This window comes from Callorhinus ursinus, unplaced genomic scaffold (genome assembly GCF_003265705.2).
Source record: "Callorhinus ursinus isolate GAN/ISIS: 27379988/994484 unplaced genomic scaffold, GSC_fseal_2.0 scaffold35, whole genome shotgun sequence".
Classification (NCBI taxonomy): domain Eukaryota; kingdom Metazoa; phylum Chordata; class Mammalia; order Carnivora; family Otariidae; genus Callorhinus; species Callorhinus ursinus.
The window spans coordinates 16,238,984-16,258,122 of NW_027397097.1; the positions used below are offsets into that span (position 1 = coordinate 16,238,984).

Sequence of the window (19,139 nt, forward strand, 5' to 3'; positions counted from 1 at the left end):
ATTTAACCCTGAATCACTACTTGGAGGAAAGTTGCCCTGAATTGCTGGCCAGCCTGCTTTGGACTTCATGTGAGCACAAAACAAAACTTTCTTATTTTAATCCCCTGAGATTTAGAGGCATATTTGTTATCTCAGTACATCCTAATCTTTCTTGATTAATACAGGATTTGTCACCCACAAACTGCCAAGGTTAGAAACCTGGTTTATCAGCACACTAGGGGAGGCTCTGTCTTTCATAGGCTAAGTGACACAAAATAAGGTTATAAATGACTGTATAAATCAAAATGTCAAATTATTAAATTACGAGGAGGGAAAAAAAAGCCCTCTTCTACAAACTAGCATATCTGTGTTGCCATGATCAAGCCCTTTCTCTCACAGACCTGCATGGGAAGTCAAACCATAATAAAAGTTTGCTTGGTGCACCTGTGCTCAGAAAAAGGGCATTAGCTGGTTGAATCAAATGTTCAATGACATCCCTCTGAAAGCACTTGTGAATCCACTTTGCAGTAAAAATAGTTTTGCCAGTGGGTCCAGAATACCCGAGGTCCCTGAACTACAGTTTCCACTCCCTTAGGCATGGCCTGAATTGCCTCTTTTTTGGTTTCAATCCTTCACCTTTTTCGATTTCAGTCCTTCACCTTTTCTTTTTAGGCATGTTATTGAATTCAGTCTAACTTTTTAGATGATGTGCCTGGCCTCTGAGGCATTCCTTTTACATATCTACTCCTAGTATGTGTAGATTGTGTGTTTTTCCTATCAAAGAATAATCTTAAGTCTTTTACTTTCAAATTCTGCAGTGGGAGTGGTAGGAGATCGAAGTGGGGGAGGATGGAGTCCTTAGCCATAGTATACAAGTTCTGATGACATCATCATACTCATAGAAAGAATGGGAATCTTATAGACAGTGTACCTGAATCTTTTGTAAGGTTATTTGAGAGTATTTTGTGGCATTCTTGAAGGCTTGAATTCAAGGACAGAGCAGAACTTCTTATCAGAGGCTGGAGAAAAGCAATGTCCGTTATGTAGTAGAGGAAAGTTTAGCAACACTGTTGCCTGCTAAATTATAGGACATTTGGTTCACATTTCCAGGCAGAATGTTGAAAGGACTAATTGATTTTTAAAAAAACTATGTGTGGTAAGACACAGAGAGAGATGAAATAAAAAGAACTATTCAATTTTTAAGCAGAATTTCGAGGAAATACAAAGAACCTAGGATCTTTGGTTTCAAAAATAAAGCTGTTTTTTATTCTGAGCCTCTCCAGATGGTAAACGATTCTGAAAGTAAGGAATTGTTTTAAGGCCAAGGTTAAATCCAGGGTGCAGCTGTAAGACTGTAGAAATATTTGATTATTCTCCTAGACCCTCTTAGCTTGATAAACGGGCTTCCAATATTTTAAGGACATTTTCAAACAGCTTTCTGACTCTCAGCTCAAGATGGAAAGCGGCTGTCTCAAAGAGATTTGTGGGTGTGGCTTTTTTAATGGGGTGGTTATAATCTGATATATAAGAATCTTTTTTAAATTTATTTTATTTTATTTTTTTTGACAGAGAGACAGTGAGAGAGGGAACACGAGCATAAGAATCTTCCAAATTTTTAGAGAATTATGTTGGCAGAAGCAGTACCTGCTTGGACTGAAAGAGTGTAAGGATCACTCCACACAACAGCTTTCAATGTTTATACGGCAAAAACTTAAATTTATACCTTAAGGACAGAATATAATATTTTAAATAAGATGATGTGAAGAAAAATGCGAAATTCTGTTGTAAACAAAATTGGTAGAAAATCAGAATCATATATATAACTACTTTGAAAAGCTGGCCTGGTATCAACAAAGGGAATGTGTATCTGAATATTGCTGGAATTAAGAGACACTACAGTGTCATACTTAGTTTGAGCCATGCTTTGTCATTGTTTTTATGCCTGATACACTTCTCTACAATGACCGCTGTAAAGCTGACCAACTCAGTGTTGCTGAATCCTCTGCCTGAAATCATAAGAGCTCTTCCGTTCTTTTTTATGGACATCTTCAAAGGCAGAATCTTGCAAAAGCAACAATTTTCAGCCTGGCATGTCTTCAAAGCCTTTGAATTTAGCTGCAAATTTCCAGATTAGTTTCCTTCATTCACTGTGCTTCTACTTTGAAGGAATGCTTTGCTTCACCTGGTTGATGAACCCTAAAACCGTTTTTATGGAAAAGAAGCAACAATGAAGGCACAAGAGAGTATCCAGCCAACCACTGCTCCTAGGGAGCCTAAAAGACTAAACTGCTAATGTAGATAACACGTGTAACTTACCCTTAAACTTAATGGTGGCATGATAAGAAGTCTTTCTTTTAAAACACATGTCTTACAATACCATATGAAGAAATTTACAAATGTGAACTACAGGTTTACTGAGAACTGCTCTATTTTGCAATTTTTGTTTTCATTCTGAAGCACAGATGATCCTCCTTGAGAATTTATCAATGCCTCCCGGTTCTAGAGTCTCTCCAGCAACACCAGCAAAGGTAGAGAATACCCTTTCCATTCCTTTGAATCTGACATTTGCCTGAAATTGCCTTCCCCCATCCACCTCACCAGCACTGTCATCTTTGGCACCTGTGACCGTAATAACTGTGTTCTTTCCTTCTTAAGTATCTTCAAGCTTCATCTCCTTTTAACAGTTAATTAAAAGAAATTGCCTGTTTTTAATTGTAATTTAAAAATTTCCTTAGCTATTGGTATGTATTTGTTGTGCTACATGGTAAACATAATGCTTATCATTATGCAGGCAAACTACATGTGCTATTATATTCGAAAGCAACTGAGAGTTAGCAACTGTATGAACTGGTGATTAGGATGTCATTTTTTAAGGATTGTACATACAAACACAATAGTTTATTACTTATATTTGGCATTTTACTTTATTTTAAATACATTTTAGGAATTCTGCGATTGATGTGTAATACATTTTATTTTTTTCCCTGTTAAAAATAGGCCCCCATTTAGCATTTTCCTGCTGACCATCAGATTTTCAGGGATGGATTATTAAAATTCCTGTAATTTAAAATTCCTATTCCTGTAATTTTTGTGGATAAGTTTTATGCTGTGTTTCTGATCCTGTCATATTTTGAATTGGAAATTGTTTTTTTTAAAGATTTTTATTTATTCATGAGAGACAGAGAGAGAGAGAGAGAGAGAAAGAGGCAGAGGGAGAAGCAGGCTCCCAAGGAGCAGGGAGCCCGATGTGGGACTTGATCCCAGGACGCTGGGATCATGACCTGAGCCGAAGGCAGACGCTTAACCATCTGAGCCACCCAGGCGCCCCTGAATTGGAAATTTAAAAAAAAATTGTGATTATCTTTTTCCTGTGCCACCATTGTAGATGGGGTACGTGAGCCGGGAGATACCTGATCAGGAGAGCTGTACTTGTTCCTGGGAAAGATCCTGGACTTTGAATAGGATGGGGTAACTGCATGGGACTTTAGGTTGGCCCCCTTGGGGAGGGGAGGGTATGTTTATCTGTGGGAAGAACAATGTGCCCAGAAACTTGAGTAGCTACAGTCACAGAACAATGGCAGACACTGCTTGTTGTCCCCCACCCCATATCTGTTCTTTCCATTTTGCTCAGTAATAAACCCTACGTGTTAGCTGGGCATTATCCAACCAATAGAAAAAGCCTCATTTCCCAGCTTCTCTTGCCACTTAGTGTGGCCATGTGACTAAGCTCTGGCCAATGGAATGTAAGAAATAATTTGCATAGGTCTTCTGGGAAGTTTTTTTTTTTTAAAGAGAGGAAGTGTGTCCTCTCTTCCTCTTTTGCTGGCCTTCCTCGCTGTCATGTGGATGTCATGGCTCAAGATGGAGCAGCTATCTTCTAAGTCAGGATGGAAAGCACAGGTAAATTTGGCAGAACAACTTGTCAGGAGTCTGAGCTCCCTGATGGTTATGGAGCCACTGTCTTAGTCTAGGACTGCTAATGTTTACCTGAGAGAGAGAGAGAGAGAGAGAGAGGGAGAAGCTTTTATCTTTTTACCACTGTTATTTTAGGCTTTTCACCAATGAGCATTCCTCTTTGATTTTCCTTTAACTATCTTATCTTATTTATACTGTCTTATATTATTATTACACCAGTCATACCCATTATCTTGTTTAATCTCCTTGCCTATTTTCATCTCCCCCCCTAGAGTGCTAGCTTTATGAAAACAGAAACTTTGCCCCCCCCTTTATGTGATATGCTCTAATTTTTATTGCAGTGTGGCCATTTTTGTGACAATGGGGAGTTTGGTGTTAAAAATAATGTTCCATTTGAGGTTCTTTTATACAGAAATTGCCATCATGACTGATATTCAAAATATGTTTAGTGTTGTAAGACTCACATGATAACTAAAACTGTTACCCTTATTCAGTACTGTACACTTAATGGAAAACAAAAAGGCAGCAATAACAGCTGTTTCTTTTAAGAAGAATGAACACTGGGTACCAGGATAAGTTGATGACCCAGTTAACACAACTTAATTGGCAATCCTCTTTGGAGTGGGGCATTAAATTCATCACAAAAAAGTGCTTCAATGCATGGTGTTATATCCATCCTGCCATGTCATAAATTAGACTTGCCAAGGAAGGTGAGGTGTAAGAATGCTGGAACCTCATAGAACTGCAATCAAGTGCAACTATAAATAATACTGAATAAAGTTTACCCTCTGACAAGTGGATAATACTTTCAGTACATTGAATTAGCTTACCCTTTGCAGTATTCTAAGTTATTCACATTGACAATCCCATTCGTTGTAGTGCTTGCTGCAAGGGAGGCATATAGCTAGTTGTTTTGGCTAAAATATGATGGGAAGGCAGTCCTGGGGTTCTGCATAAAAGTAACAGTTTGAAACAACCTAATAGCAATCACTGATAGGCTGCTTAAATGAATGATATTTCTGTCATTCATTGGTTTAGAAGGGTCCATTGAGAAGGGGACGAAACAGAACAAAACCTAACACTATTCCTATTGACTGAGATGAAGAAGTGGAAGTTCCCTGACATCCAGATGGCATTTGACTGTCATTTTATAAGGGTTTTCCTTCAAGTGAGACTACTCTGTTGCTTCTCAGTTTCTTTCCAAGTGAGGAATAGTCCTTAATATCGTCCATACCATTTATTTCCCACTTATGTTTAATACCTGTAAATTTCTTTTCAATGGAATCTTTAGATATTTTTTATTTATTTATTTGACAGAGAGCCCGCGCACAAGCAGGGAGAGCAGCAGGCAGAGGGAGAGGGAGAAGCAGCCACCCCGCAAAGCAGGGAGCCTGATGCAGGGCTCGATCCCAGGAATGACCTGAGCCAAAGGCAGACACTTAACTGACTGAGCCACCCAGGCGCCCTTTAATGGTATCTTTAGAGCAAGCATAAATCATTGCCCTTTGTAAAGGTGCACTTTCAGGACCCCATAATTTCAATACCAGGTCTTCTTTCTTAGACTCTTGTTGTGAATGTGGTATCATACAAAGCAAAGTGGCAATCATTCAGAGATAGCAACTTCACAAAAGATGTGTAGGGGTCCTCTACGGTATCATTTCTGTCACCCACCAAGATCTGCTTTGCTTTCTCTACAATTATTTGTTTTGCCCTTGCTTAAACAGAAGAGAACTGCTTTCTTTTTTTGGCTCTCTTCCTGTGTAGATTTCCTTACTTTCATACCATTAACAACTTTGTTGACATCATCATTTATCAGTAACGCCAGAAACCACAATGCCAGGGGTTGCAGCAGCAGCTCAGGCTTGGTGGGAGTGGGAGGAGGAGGAGTGGGCCAAAACTTTGACTCTCCTGTTCACATCTGAATCTACAGAGTTTAGAACAGTGCTTGGAAAAATAGTATGTGCTCAGTAAAACCTTGTGGAATGAATGAAGGCTAGATTAGAACGGGATTCCTCTAAAGGTAGTAAGCTCTTGCTTGAAGAAACTATAGAATTTAGAATTCCAAAGACACTGGGTGATTATAGGTGAGGAAACTGACATTTAGAGAGGTTAAATGAGTCATAGGTCACACAGGTGCGTTGTTATGCCAACTGATGGCCACGCTGACCATCAGGTGTGAGTTCTAAGACCACTGCCCCCTCTACTGTGTGCACCATTTGGCTGATAAGCACTTGTCCTGGATACCGTAGAAAGAACTGCTCAGGGGCCCAGGGTTTGGACAGGATGGTGTACTGCTCTTTCAGCACACCGGAAGTGTATAAACTTGGCTAATAGATTTTTCAAGCTTCTCAGACACCACAGGACTTCGAAAGCGCAGCAGTCGGGAGCAGTGCGGTCGCTACCAGCAGGCACCCTTAGCCATTTATTACCGAGCACTCTAAGGAAGGGGAGCTGGCAGTTCTGAGGAGGACAGCTGTCCAGGCTCTCTTCTGGCCACCGTCTTCCTCTACCAGCTCCCAACAAAGACATCTCATCTCCTTCCACTGCCCTCGGTTCTACTTGGCAGGGCTTTGCGATGACAGAGACTGGAGTACAATGTGACCCAAGTCACCTACCATTGCGTACCCGCTGCAGGGCTCGCTCTCCAGCTGGGGGCTGACGTGGGCGGTGTGGACACAGGCGCGTTCCCGAGCCCCACTCAGCCCTTCCGCTCCACGCGCCGCGCGGGCTCCGGGGGGCGGGCGCGCGCACGCTCCACCTCTCCCCGCCTCCTCGGTGCGCGCCCCGCCCCCTCGAGCTGCGATACGCCGAGGGCTCAACATCCGAGGACTTTGGCCCAGAGTAACCCTGCTCGCGTGACCTTTCCCCTCCATTCTGCACCTGAAGCCGCGGGCCCCGCGCGCTGCCTGCGGTTGGGCGCTCGTTCTGCTCCCTCCGGCCCCGCTCCCGCCGGCGCTTCGGCGCACCCCCTCGCTGCCCCTCCTCGCGGCTCCCCGTCATGGCGGCTCTCAGCAAGTCCATCCCTCATAACTGCTACGAGATCGGCCACACTTGGCACCCTTCCTGCGGGGTCTCCTTCGTGCAGATCACCAGGGGCGCCCTGGAGGAGTCCCTAAAGATCTACGCTCCCCTGTACTTGGTGAGATCCATCAGCTCCTCCCTCGGCTAGTTTAGTGTGGAGGATGGGCCAAGGAGTGCAGTCTTGCTTCCGAGCGGCCTGGGCGACTCGTTCTGTGTCGGGTTCTCATGTGAAGGGACCGGACGGTTTTTTGGGCGGGTGGGCATGGTGGAGGTCAAAAGGGGCGGATATCTCACGTGCTACACGGGGCGGGAGAAGGGGGAGGGGAACTTGAGGTTGAGCTGTCAACTGAATGCCTGCGGATGAGAAGGGGGTGGGCTCCCAACTTCAAGATTAAGTTAGGACACTTAAAATTGTGAATTAAGGGGACTGCGGTACTTTTCCTCTCTCTTGCATTATGATGGAGAGGAGTTTGTAGGTCAGCGAGGCGAGGAGACATGCCCTGCAGTCTTTCCTCATCTAAGTCCCTCTATAACACTCCTCCATTTTTTTGCTTTTTTGTTTAAGGGCATATTTGACAGCAAATCCCTGTGGGCTCAGATCTGTCTTAGTTTGGGATGATAGTATTGTGGCTTGAGGGTTTTGCAAGTATTCTTGCAGGTTCACAGAGTAGACTTCTGGTTGAGATTTTGGGTGCTGATTTAAAGGATGATTCCAGACTGAGTCAGTGAAGGTGATTAAAAGACCTGACTTTAGGTCACCTAAGCAATTTAAGTTTGGAGTTTTGAGTAGAGAATATTTGTAAATACGTGTATGTATGTATCACTGAGAACTGTTAAAAGAAACGTGTTCTTTTTTTTTTTTTTTTTTTTTTTTAAGTAGGCTCCATGCTCAAGGTGGGGCTTGAACTCACGACCCTGAGCTCGAGAGTCCCATGCTCTACTAAGCCAGCCAGGTGCCCCAAAAGAAGTTTATTCTTAAATAAAACATTCTAAAATGTTCTCACCAGCATCTTTTTTTTTTTAAATAACCTTGTCCTTCATACTACTTTGACCATCGAAGTTCATCCTCTCATTTTCTTGCCCAGTAGAGTGTGTGCCCTAAGAAGGGAGAGATCATATATTTTGTCTGTTTCCTAAGGGTTTCATTGAATTTTCAATGGATGGTCAGTTCTTACTTCTCACTGAGTAGTAATTTGGATTTGTAGCCTAATATGCCCAGAAAGTGTGTCGTGGCCATATTTGTGGTACTTCTTGAAAAGTCTGATTGTTTATTACAGAGATAACGAAGAAGAACTTGGTAACTTTCTCTGAGCTTGCAGAAATCAGTTTCATTTTTATCCTATAGACCCATGCTTTTCAAACTTAAGACCTCCGCCCCCTCACACCCTGGGATCATGTGAAAATGAGAGTTTCTGATTCAGTAGGTCTGGGTGGGGCCTGAGGTTCTGCATTTCTAACAAACTCTCAGGCAGTATTGATGCTGTTGGATCAAGGGTCACACTTTGAATAGGAAGGATCTAAAATAGAAGCTAATAATAAAATTATTACTGGAACTGGACATTTCTCCCTTGATTTTCTTTGGCAAAGATCCATGTTCATCTGATTTTCCACATGAATTGTAGCTAGTCTATAGCTCAGTATTTTTTAAACAGAACATCTACAAACAATATTGAGCTCTTGATGTAGTCAAAAAAATACATAAAGATTGTTCCTGCTGTTAGGGGATTATGATGTAGGTAGGGAGAGAATTTATGCTGTCTCCCTCTGAAAATCCACTGTACTTTTAATGTGTCTCATTCATTCATTAAAACTATTTGTTGAGTGCCCGATTTTTGTCATATCTACAGCCTAGACAATTTATGGTTATGTTCCATGATAGAGAAGTTCAAGGGAGCAATAGGAACGGGTTCTTCTTTTACAACAGGTAGGGTGGGGCCAGGGGTCAGGAAAAGTTTGCGATTCACTGTTGTATCTCCAACTAAATACTTCTTGAGGATAAATTCTTCATCTTATTTGGCCTTGTACCCCTTATAGCTGTGTATTTTAGACTTTGGGTTGCTGCTCAAGAGTGGTTGTGAAATAAAACCGAGGGGGGCACGCCTGGGTGGCCCAGTTGGTTAAGTATCGGACTCTTGGTTTTAACTCAGGTCGTGATTTCAGGGTTGTGAGATCGAGCCCCATGTTTGGCTCTGCACTCAGCACAGAGCTTGAGTTTCTCTCTCTCTCTGCCCCCTCACCATGCTCTCTTTCTCTAAAATAAATAAACCTTAAAAAAATAAAATTAATGGGAACTGACGAAGGTTTTATTATTACATTTAATTAATTAATTAATTAATTAATTAATTAATTTTCTTTTAAGAGAGAGAGTCCTTGAGAGAGCACAGAGGGCAGAGGGAGAGAATCTAAAGCAGGCTCTGTGCCTGGGCTGATCGCATGACCCTGAGATCAAGACCTGAGCCAAGATCAAAAGTCAGACACTTAAATGACTGAGCCATCCAGGCGCCCCCACCAGTGTTTTATTTTAAGTGAAATAGAAGAGAATAGAAAAAATGAGAGTCCATTGCAGGCACTAAGGATAAGCATTATTTCATGACAGTTTTGTTTCAGTTGTTTGTATGTGTAGCTGGGGCTACTTAGAGCGGATTGGAACACTGTACTCTTTGTCAGTGTTGGATAGTTGTTGATTAAATATTTAACCTCCAGTGCCAAGATAAAAGGTGTTATGGGAAGAAGTGGGCTTTAAAAGGGATCAAGGACATCTGAATTTGAATCTCAGCTCCATTAGTTAACTAGCTGTTTGTCCTTGTTACTTTGTCTGTCTCTGAGAATTAAGTGAAAGAATGCATTAAAGATGTATCACATATTTTCCTGGCTCAAAGTAGGTCTTGAAGAATTAGGCATTTTTTCTTCCCTCTTACCCCAGTGACATTTAAGTTAGATATAAAGTTCATTGAAGATGGTTAAGACAAGGCTTTTGGGCAGATGTAGCATTTGAGTTGGGCTATGAAGATAAAGAGGGACAGACATTGATTCTTGTAGGAGACATTTGTAAAATACTTATTTTTTTTTTTAAGATTTTATTTATCTATTTGACAGAGAGAGAGAGACAGTGAGAGAGGGAATACAAGCAGGGGGAGTGGGAGAGGGAGAAGCAGGCTTCCCGCTGAGCAGGGAGCCGAACATGGGGCTCAATCCCAGGACCCTGGGATCATGACCTGAGCTGAAGGGAGATGCCCAACGACTGAGCCACCCAGGCGCCCCTAGAATACTTACTCTTAATGGAGAGGAGGGAGAATAATGTGAATTGAGCAGAAATCTAAGTGGTTTTGTAAGTGAATCAGTATGTATATTGGTTGGCTAAAATAGAAGTTTTGTGTACAGGAGTTATGAGCTATAACAACTCCTATTTATTGAATACTTAGTAACTTAGACCTTTACGTATTTTATCTTGTTTAATCCTTATACAACTCCATCTTATTATCCACATTTCATAGGTATTTCATAGGTAAGAAAGCTGAAGGCTAGAGAGATTGACTTCCCAGATTTAGAGCTAGTAGGGGAGAGACAGGATTCAGTTCTAGGTTGTTTTTTTTTTGTTTTTTTTTTTTTACTCAAACTCGTACTGGAGGTCAGGCTAAAGGAGCCATAGAGATTTTTTTGAGCAAAGGGGTTGCAAGTACAAAATGGTGGCTTTTGAGATGATGAATCTGATAGCACTGGGTGGACTGGACTGGAAAGACTATTTAGGAGTTGATGCAGGAGATTCACTAAGGGGTAGAAAGAGCCAGTTCCCATGGAATCCCTCTCTGCAACTTACTTGCAATGTGATTTTAGGAAAATTACCTCACCTCTTTGAGCCTTAGTCTCCTTGCTTTGCAGAAAATAATTATACTCATCTCTTGTGGCTGTTTTGAGGACTTAGGTGGGATAATAGTGTGTAGGAAGAGCAGCTATCACGTAGCAGGGCCCCAATAAAGTGCTGCTGTTATTAAAACAGTGCATATGTTCTGTGTCCTGTTAGGGTGGTGGTTTGGATTCAGAATTAGCACAGTACTTCAATAAGTGCTTAGTAAGTATCTGAATGAGCGCAAATGTGAATGAATGAACTCATGAATAGTTCAGGAGTAAGGAGATACTTGGCAGCGCGAGAGAATGGAAGGGCAGCTTTAGAGGCATCTTACGAGAGAGGCATTTCATAAGATAGGTATTTCATAGGAAGAATGAATAGGACTTAGAGACTGAATATTGGGGTAGTGTGAGGACTTGTTTCTGCTTCCAGGACTTTAAATCTGATCGATGCTGTTGCCATCGTTGATAGAAAAGGAGAAATTCTGAAGGGAAGCTGATTTTGGGGAAATTTTAATCAAAAGAGTATATGGCGCCTATAAATTGGGTGTTATCTGTCTGCTTTTCATTTTAATATTACTGTGTGTGTTGTTCTAAACCGATTCCTTTTATTCCTTTCATATCTACTGCCCTCTTCCTTCTTTTCCCTCCTCTTATCTACAGTTCTTAGTATTCACCTTCTAATGCTTAAACTATATGGAATATATGTGTACTATTCCTTTTAATAGTGAATCTTTGTGTTTTTATAGTTTTTAAAAAACATCAGTCCTCATCATCAATTCACTTCATGTATTTTTTTTTAAAGAATCCTGTGTGTACTGTAATATATGCTAAGAATTTATGCATGTACCAGAAATGTATTTCAGGAAGTTATATTTCATTTCTTGAATATTAGTTATTACCATACATCTCACAACAAGTGGTACCCCTTTCCACATACACACACATACACACACACAGGAAACAGTTGTTAAACTGTTTAAACCCTAGGCTGTCACTAAAATTACTGAAAGCTAGTGCCCTCCGTAATTTAGAATACAAATTTAGAATACACACTTTCCCATGTAGGGGGATGGATTCTATGATGTTCAAGTTCTTAGGTCTCTTCTTTAAGAAGGAAGACTTGCTCACTTAACTTACTCAGGTGGTTCTAAGACCTTTCTTAGTTATGCTTTTCCTTGGTGCCTTGAGGACCTCCAGATTAGGGTACTGGCATTTACAGGTAGCTGACTGCAAAGTAGAACCTTTTGCACTTTTGGGAAGAAATGATTTAAAAACCTGCCTTTTCATTGACCTTCAGATGTTTATACCCTTCTTCAGAGTACAAAAATATTTATAGAATATTGATTCCCTTTGAGCCATCTTAACTGATTCTCAGTTCATCACCTCTAAACTGAATAAACATTTAAGCAAGAGTTGGAATTCTTAGAAATAAAAAAAACAATTTATGGACAGTCTCTAGGTAGTTGCAAAAGGCTTGGAAACCACTGGCGGAAGAAATCTGTTCATTAAGGTGGACTTTTTCTTAAATGTTCTCACACAGTTTTATTTTATAGAAAAAATGGTAATTCTAGAAAACTTCCAAAGCTTGACTTGACTTGCAGGAGGCTGTTCAGATTTTTGTATTTAGTTTGGCTTACAGGCAGGATCCTGGACTCTGGGATCAAATTGCCCATGTTAGAATTGCAGCTCATTCCTTATTAGCTGGGTAACCTCAGACAAATTACCCAACCACTCTAAGCCTCTATTTCTGTGTCTGCAGTATTGGAGAAATGGTAAATTTTTCCTTGGGAGATCTTTGTGAAGATTAAATGAGGCATAGTATGTAAAGTGCTGCTGGCACATAGTGTAGAGGCAGTTTGTAAGGGCGGTGGTTGAGTAGGTTTTCTAGAGCAAAGGAGACTAGCAATGAGACTTTTCAAAGTTCTTTTTTTTTTTTAAGATTTTATTTGTCAGCGGGAGAGAGAGAGAGAGCGCACAAGCAGGGGGAGCAACAGGCAAAGGGAGAAGTAGACTCCCCGCTAAGCAGGGAGCCCGATGCAAGGGCTCACTTCCAGGACCCCGGGATCATGACCTGAGCCTAAGGTAGACACTTAACCGACTGAGCCACCCAGGTGTCCCATGAGACTTTGAAGTTCTTGATGATAGGCCATTCGTTTTTGTTTTTAACTTACAAAAAGAGAAAAAGTCATGGCGGGATACAAACTGCTGAGAGTAGCTGTTTGGATTATTTGACCATTGGAGATCATGGAATTTGTAAACGTATTAACTAATCCCTCTTTAAGTTTTGTCTGAAGCCTAGTTTAGGGGGCAGAGGTAAGGGACTCCCTTTATCTGTCTATTCAATAAATAAATGATGATTTTTACATAACTTGTTATTAAACCTTTGGAGATGTAACAGTCATTTGGTCTTTTTTAAAAATAAGCACTTTACAGGGACGCCTGGGTGGCTCAGTCATTAAGCATCTGCCTTCGTCTCAGGTCATGATCCCAGGGTCCTGGGATCGAGCCCCGCATCGGGCTCCCTGCTCGGCAGGAAGCCTGCTTCTCTCTCTTCCACTCCCCCTGTTGTGTTCCCTCTCTCACTCTCTCTCTGTCAAATAAATAAATAAAATCTTTTAAAAAAAATAAAGTTATGTTAAGAATTTTCCTATTTTTCAACATGACATTTTGAGTTTATTTGAATTTGTTTCTAATATGTGACTTCTTGTTGACTGATCTCTGTGGAGTGCAAAGTGCACTTCCAGCACATCATTTTCAGTTGAAAGTTGAAGACTTACTAAACACTCCTTATCTCACCCTTTCTTGTAGCAACTGTCTCAGTGTAGCTGGCCATATCTGCTTTACTATTGTTTGCCTCCTCAGTTATCATAGGTCAGAGATAAAAATTAATAAATATTGGAATATTAGGACCTAAGTAATTATGATCCATTACTATCCATGGTTGTGAGTCAGTAGATTCTTATTAAAACGGATATTTGGTTGATGTAAAAAAACTTAAACAGCCTTCAAACCCTTAATGCGCATATTTCAAGGTCAGCATTATTTACTTTTGCATCTTCGTTAGAAAATTCTCTTTACATCAAAAGGAGTGGTCCTCTCTCTAGGAAAGTTTATCCTCTTCAATAAAATAATATATTTTGGTAGAGAGAGAAACCCACCTGGAGAAGGGAGGGAGCCCCTGTATAGTAGGGGAAAGAATCAGATGACACTATACACTTTTAAGCCTTGTTTATTGGGATGTGTAGGAGGTAGTGCTTTGGAGAAAGTATTTTCATTGAGTTATGCTGGATTGCTTTGGGGCCATATTGGGTTTTAGCTACTGGTGCAGTATATGACTGGAGAATGACCAGGAAGCATTGAGAAATGTTGAGTTGCTAATCTAGAGAGAAGATGGGGCTAGAGATTTAGATTAAAATGTCATAAGAATAGAGATGAGAGTTGAAGTTATGGTAGGTCAACAAGGGAGAGAGTTTAGAGAGAAGACAGTGAGGAATGCTTGTTTTTGGAGTAGAGGGGAAAAAATGAAATAAGCAGTCAGGTATGAAGAGGTTGAAAAGAGTGTTGCAGAGAAATCTTGAGCAGGGAGTTTTGGGAGGTATTGAGAGGTGCGAAGAGCATGGAATTGAATCTCAGTGCTGCCACTTATTAGCTTTGTGACCTTGAGCAAGGTTCTTAACATATTTGAATCCCAGTATTCTCATCAAAAAATGGGGGTAAAATATCTATCTCATATTTTTTTTTTAAGATTTTATTTATTTGAGAGAGAGAGCATGAGCTGGGGGAAGGGGCAGAGGGAGAGGGGGAAGCAGGCTCCCCTCTGAGCAGGGAGCCCAATGCGGAACTTGATCCCATGATCCCGGGATCATGACCTGTGCCGAAGGCAGATGCTTAGCCAGCTGAGCCACCCAGGCGCCCCCTTAGCTCATATTTTTAAAAAATAAAATCAGTACTTGTCATTCTTCTGCACAGAACTCTCCAGTGGTTTTCCATCTCAATTAATGTGCAAGCTTTACCATGGCCTACAGAATCTTATGTGATCTGGCTGTTGCTTGTTTGATTACATATCATACCATTTTCCTTTTTTGTTTATTCACCTCCACCCAGATACAATTACATGATTTATATTTTTGAATCTAAGTTTTTCTATTTAGAATAGAGAGCTCTTGATTTCTGAGGAATATCTTAAAATTTGGCAACAGATTGTCAAAAAATGAACATTTCTAAGGAGTGAACTAATACAAGGAGACTTCCTCTTTTTATGAGTTTTGACTTTGAGAGAAAAGTATCTTGCCTATTTGTGTAAAAGCAATATACATATAAGTAATTGCTTTTATTGATTATGACAAGACAACCTGGATTGAAAGGCTGAAGCACAAACATATCCCTAAAAAAGGGATTTAAAAATGTGGTAGGACTTTGATAACAGATTTATAATATGCTCATCAAATATTAATTGACTAACAGGTACTGTGCTAGGTGATAATTAGGGAAGGGGAATTAATTGAAGTGACTACTTAACAAAGAGCTAAATAAGTTTTTGGAGAGTCTTTTCAGAACAGGTTGGTACAATTTCTTGCATTACTCGCATGGTATGGTGATGGGAAGTATGTTTATATCCCTGAGGACTGTACTAGCCACGTAGTAATGTATAATGTTAGTTGATGCTTTGATGATTAGGGGTCTTAAGATATTTTATCATAGCAGAGCATCATATTAAAGATTTGTTTGACTCTTGACATGAGATCAAACTTTAAAATTGTCTCTTGGTTTTTCACTCATTTTTGCTTCTTTTCTACTAATTGATCTCCTCTCAAAGAGTGTTGTCATTTGAGATTTTTTTGTGTGTATTTTTTCCTTCGTGTTTAATACAAGTCTGTTTCATCTTGGGAAACAAGGAGTATAGTTAAAAAGTATTCATTTAATGAGCCTGATTTATTGGTGAATCAAATTAGTATTGTCCGTTGATACTGCAAACTGTATATGATGCTCTCTTTCCTCATAATTATACCTGAGGAGAATTAATAATTGAAGTGAATGAAAGCAGATTTTAAGTAATTCTGCTTTTAGCTGCACTGGAAAATATTCAGTAAAATGAATTTATGTGTGGAAGAAAAGTGTGAAAAGAAGGAAGAATGCTAGATCAAATATCATTAGATTTGAGCAGGTTTCTTTTACAAGAATGCTGAATTTACAGTGTTTTCAACTTATTACCATTTATTTTGTATAGTCTTTTGACTTACTACACGTGTCAGGTTGCATTGGTTTCTTGATCCTAACTAGATCTTGGCAGTTTGGATTGTGATTTGTCCAGTTTGAAAGTTGCCTTAAAGAATACCTTTGTATCAATTGGCAGTAACAAGCGGATTTGTTCCCGTCATGATTTCTAAACCTTGCAGAAAGTAGAGGTGGGACCTTTGTTTTCAGATCTGTGTCTCAGAAACTCTCAAGCACAGGGGACGCTGAGTTGTAATCAGGATCAGACTGAATTTCAGGGTGTGCTCATAGTTCCATTTGGAGCCCATCCAGTATTAGTGTAACTGTATTTACCGAGTCTTCATTTTCTCTCATTCTTGCTTTCCTACTTTCATTTCAAATATTACAGATTCCCTACAATGTGTCAAAAATACAGTGGTGGGAGAACAAGATGTACTTGGACATTACAGTTAATGGGGAAGATAAATGTAAAAGAAATATACAAAAAATTCTTTCAACTGTGATAAGAAGTTGCTAACTGCTATTAAGAAGTACAGGGTGTTAAGAGAGTGTTACAAGAGAACGACCCCATCTAATATGGTGGGTTTGGAAGACTTTCCCAATGAAGAGATACAGTGAATATATGAATATATATTAAGTATGTATGTATTAGGCTTAACATTTATGGCACAAAACCCAAATTTTACCATGAAACGGAGAGAAATAAGCAATTACTTTACAGAGAATATTTAATGATTTTCTTAAATCCAGTATCCTGGCTAACAATTTGATTTCTTTCCTTTTGACTGGCCCTTATTTAAACGTGAAGCCAAAGGCAATTATAAGGTATCTCAGACCATACAAATACTTTGATTACTAGATTTACTGAGATTGAACCTCTTTTATAATAAAATCTGTATTTTATAAATAAGGTAGTCAGAAGTTTTCAGTTACAAAAGATTACAAATGTCATTGCCAATGTTAGAAAAGCTATTTGTCTTCAGTCATCTAAAGGTAAATCAAGGATGTTTAAGACAAAATTGTGAGATTTAGGAAGTTAAGCATCTTTTCAAAGCTTTCTTTTTCTGTGCTCTTCTTTATTTCTCATGGTTAAATTTGTGGTTAAGTTTTTTTTTTCTGGTTCAGGTAGATGATCAGGGTTATCCCCCCCAAAAAATAGTAAGGGATGTTATATCCATCAAGTAGTTGTAGGGCTAATTATTAAGGCATCAGCATGAGTGAGTTTTAGCAAATATGTGAGTACAAGTGCAGTTTAAACTTTTGGAGAATGGCTTTGTCTTCTGTGAATGGGATTTAATATATGAACAAATGGTAAGGCACTTTGGTATTTAGCCTGCATAATCCCGGTATCTGTGATTTCTTCTCTGGCTCAAATTGTCCCTATTTCTCTGGCTTGAGATTTTTAATTCTGTTTTAAGGATTCAATCCTGTATACCCAATATTCTTATTGGAGAGACTGGAATATATGTACATTCTTTCTATTTTTCATCTGAATAAAGTTCTTCAATGAGAAGTATACGGTTAGAAGTTTTCTGCATTAATTAAGGTATTTCCTATTAGAGTCCGTGATATTTGTAGTTAAATATGCAGGAGATGACAGGGTATGAAAAATGTTTTGGTTTAAGATTATAGGATTGCATGGTAAGTTTTATCAGTAAGTAGAAGTAACAAGTGGGTGTTCTCAAGACTCTGTTACTTGATTCGGAACATAGGTGTAATGTATGTAGGGTTTAATCTGAGTCTTGTTTGTGATCATATTTTTCTCAATATTATATCTAAAGTATATATTCAGGTTTATCTTTAACGCCAATGTCAACTTCCATATATATTTGATTATAGCCCTTTTATTGGGAGTAAAGATATATTATAAGGCTTAATGGTCATCACTAAAGCTTGATGGTAATTATAGGGAGGCTTTATAATAAGTAGCTAAGGAAAACTTTTGAAGATTTGCTTGTATTGTGCAGCATATGTTGTTAACAAAGTTGTCCTAGTTTTTTTTTTCTTTTTTTAAATTTTTTATTGTTATGTTAATCACCATATATTACATTTGTTTTGGTGTAGTGTTCCATGATTCATTGTTTGTTCATAACACCCAGTGCTCCATGCAGAATGTGCCCTCTTTAGTACCCATCACCAGGCTAACCCATTCCCCTACCTTCCTCCCCTCTAGAAACCTCAGTTTGTTTTTCAGAGTCCATCATCTCTCCTGGTTCCTCTGCCCTCTGACTTACTCCCCTTCTTTCTTCCTCTCCTGCTATCTTCTTCTTTTTCTTTTTTCTTAAAATATGTTGCGTTATTTGTTTCAGAAGTACAGATCTGTGATTCAACAGTCTTACACAATTCACAGCGCTCACCGTAGCACATACCCTCCCCAAGGTCTATCACCCAGCCACACCATCCCTCCCACCCCCGACCACTCCAGCAACCCTCAGTTTGTTCCTGAGATTAAGAATTCCTCATATCAGTGAGGTCATATGATACATGTCTTTCTCTGATTGACTTATTTCACTCAGCATAACACCCTCCAGTTCCATCCACATCGTTGCAAATGGCAAGATCTCATTCCCTTTGATGGCTGCATAATATTCCACTGTGTATATATACTACAGCTTCTTTATCCATTCATCTGTCGATGGACATCTTGGTTCTTTCCACAGTTTGGCTATTGTGGACATTGCTGCTATAAACATTGGGGTGCACGTACCCCCTTCGGGTCCCTACATTTGTATCTTTGGGGCAAATACCCAGTAGTGCAATTGCTGGATCGAATGGTAGCTCTAATTTCAACTGTTTGAGGAACCTCCATACTGTTTTCCAGAGGGGTTGCACCAGCTTGCATTCCCACCAACAGTGTAGGAGGGTTCCCCTTTCTCCACATCCGCGCCAACATCTGTCGTTCCCTGACTTGTTAATTTTAGCCATTCTGACGGGTGTGAGGTGGTATCTCATTGAGGTTTTGATTTGGATTTCCCTGATGCCGAGCGATGTTGAGCACTTTCTCATGTGCCTGTTGGCCATTTGGATGTCTTCTTTGGAAAAATATCTGTTCATGTCTTCTGCCCATTTCTTGATTGGATTATTTGTTCTTTGGGTGTTGAGTTTGATAAGTTCTTTATAGATTTTGGATACTAGCCCTTTATCTGATATGTCATTTGCAA

General features: G+C 39.8%; 1 protein-coding gene and 1 pseudogene across 1 annotated transcript in view; one reads left to right on the forward strand and one right to left on the reverse strand.

Annotated features, from left to right (window-relative positions):
* Positions 1-5,042: 5,042 nt before the first annotated feature.
* Positions 5,043-5,701, reverse strand: LOC112806112 (cofilin-2-like; annotated as a pseudogene).
* Positions 5,702-6,682: 981 nt separating this feature from the next.
* TMEM135 (transmembrane protein 135) overlaps positions 6,683-19,139 on the forward strand; it is a 300,182-nt gene continuing 287,725 nt past the window's right edge. The window contains exon 1 of the mRNA XM_025848397.2: positions 6,683-7,033. Coding sequence (XP_025704182.1) covers positions 6,893-7,033 — 141 coding nt within the window. The 5' untranslated portion in view covers positions 6,683-6,892. The remainder of the gene's footprint in view (positions 7,034-19,139) is intronic.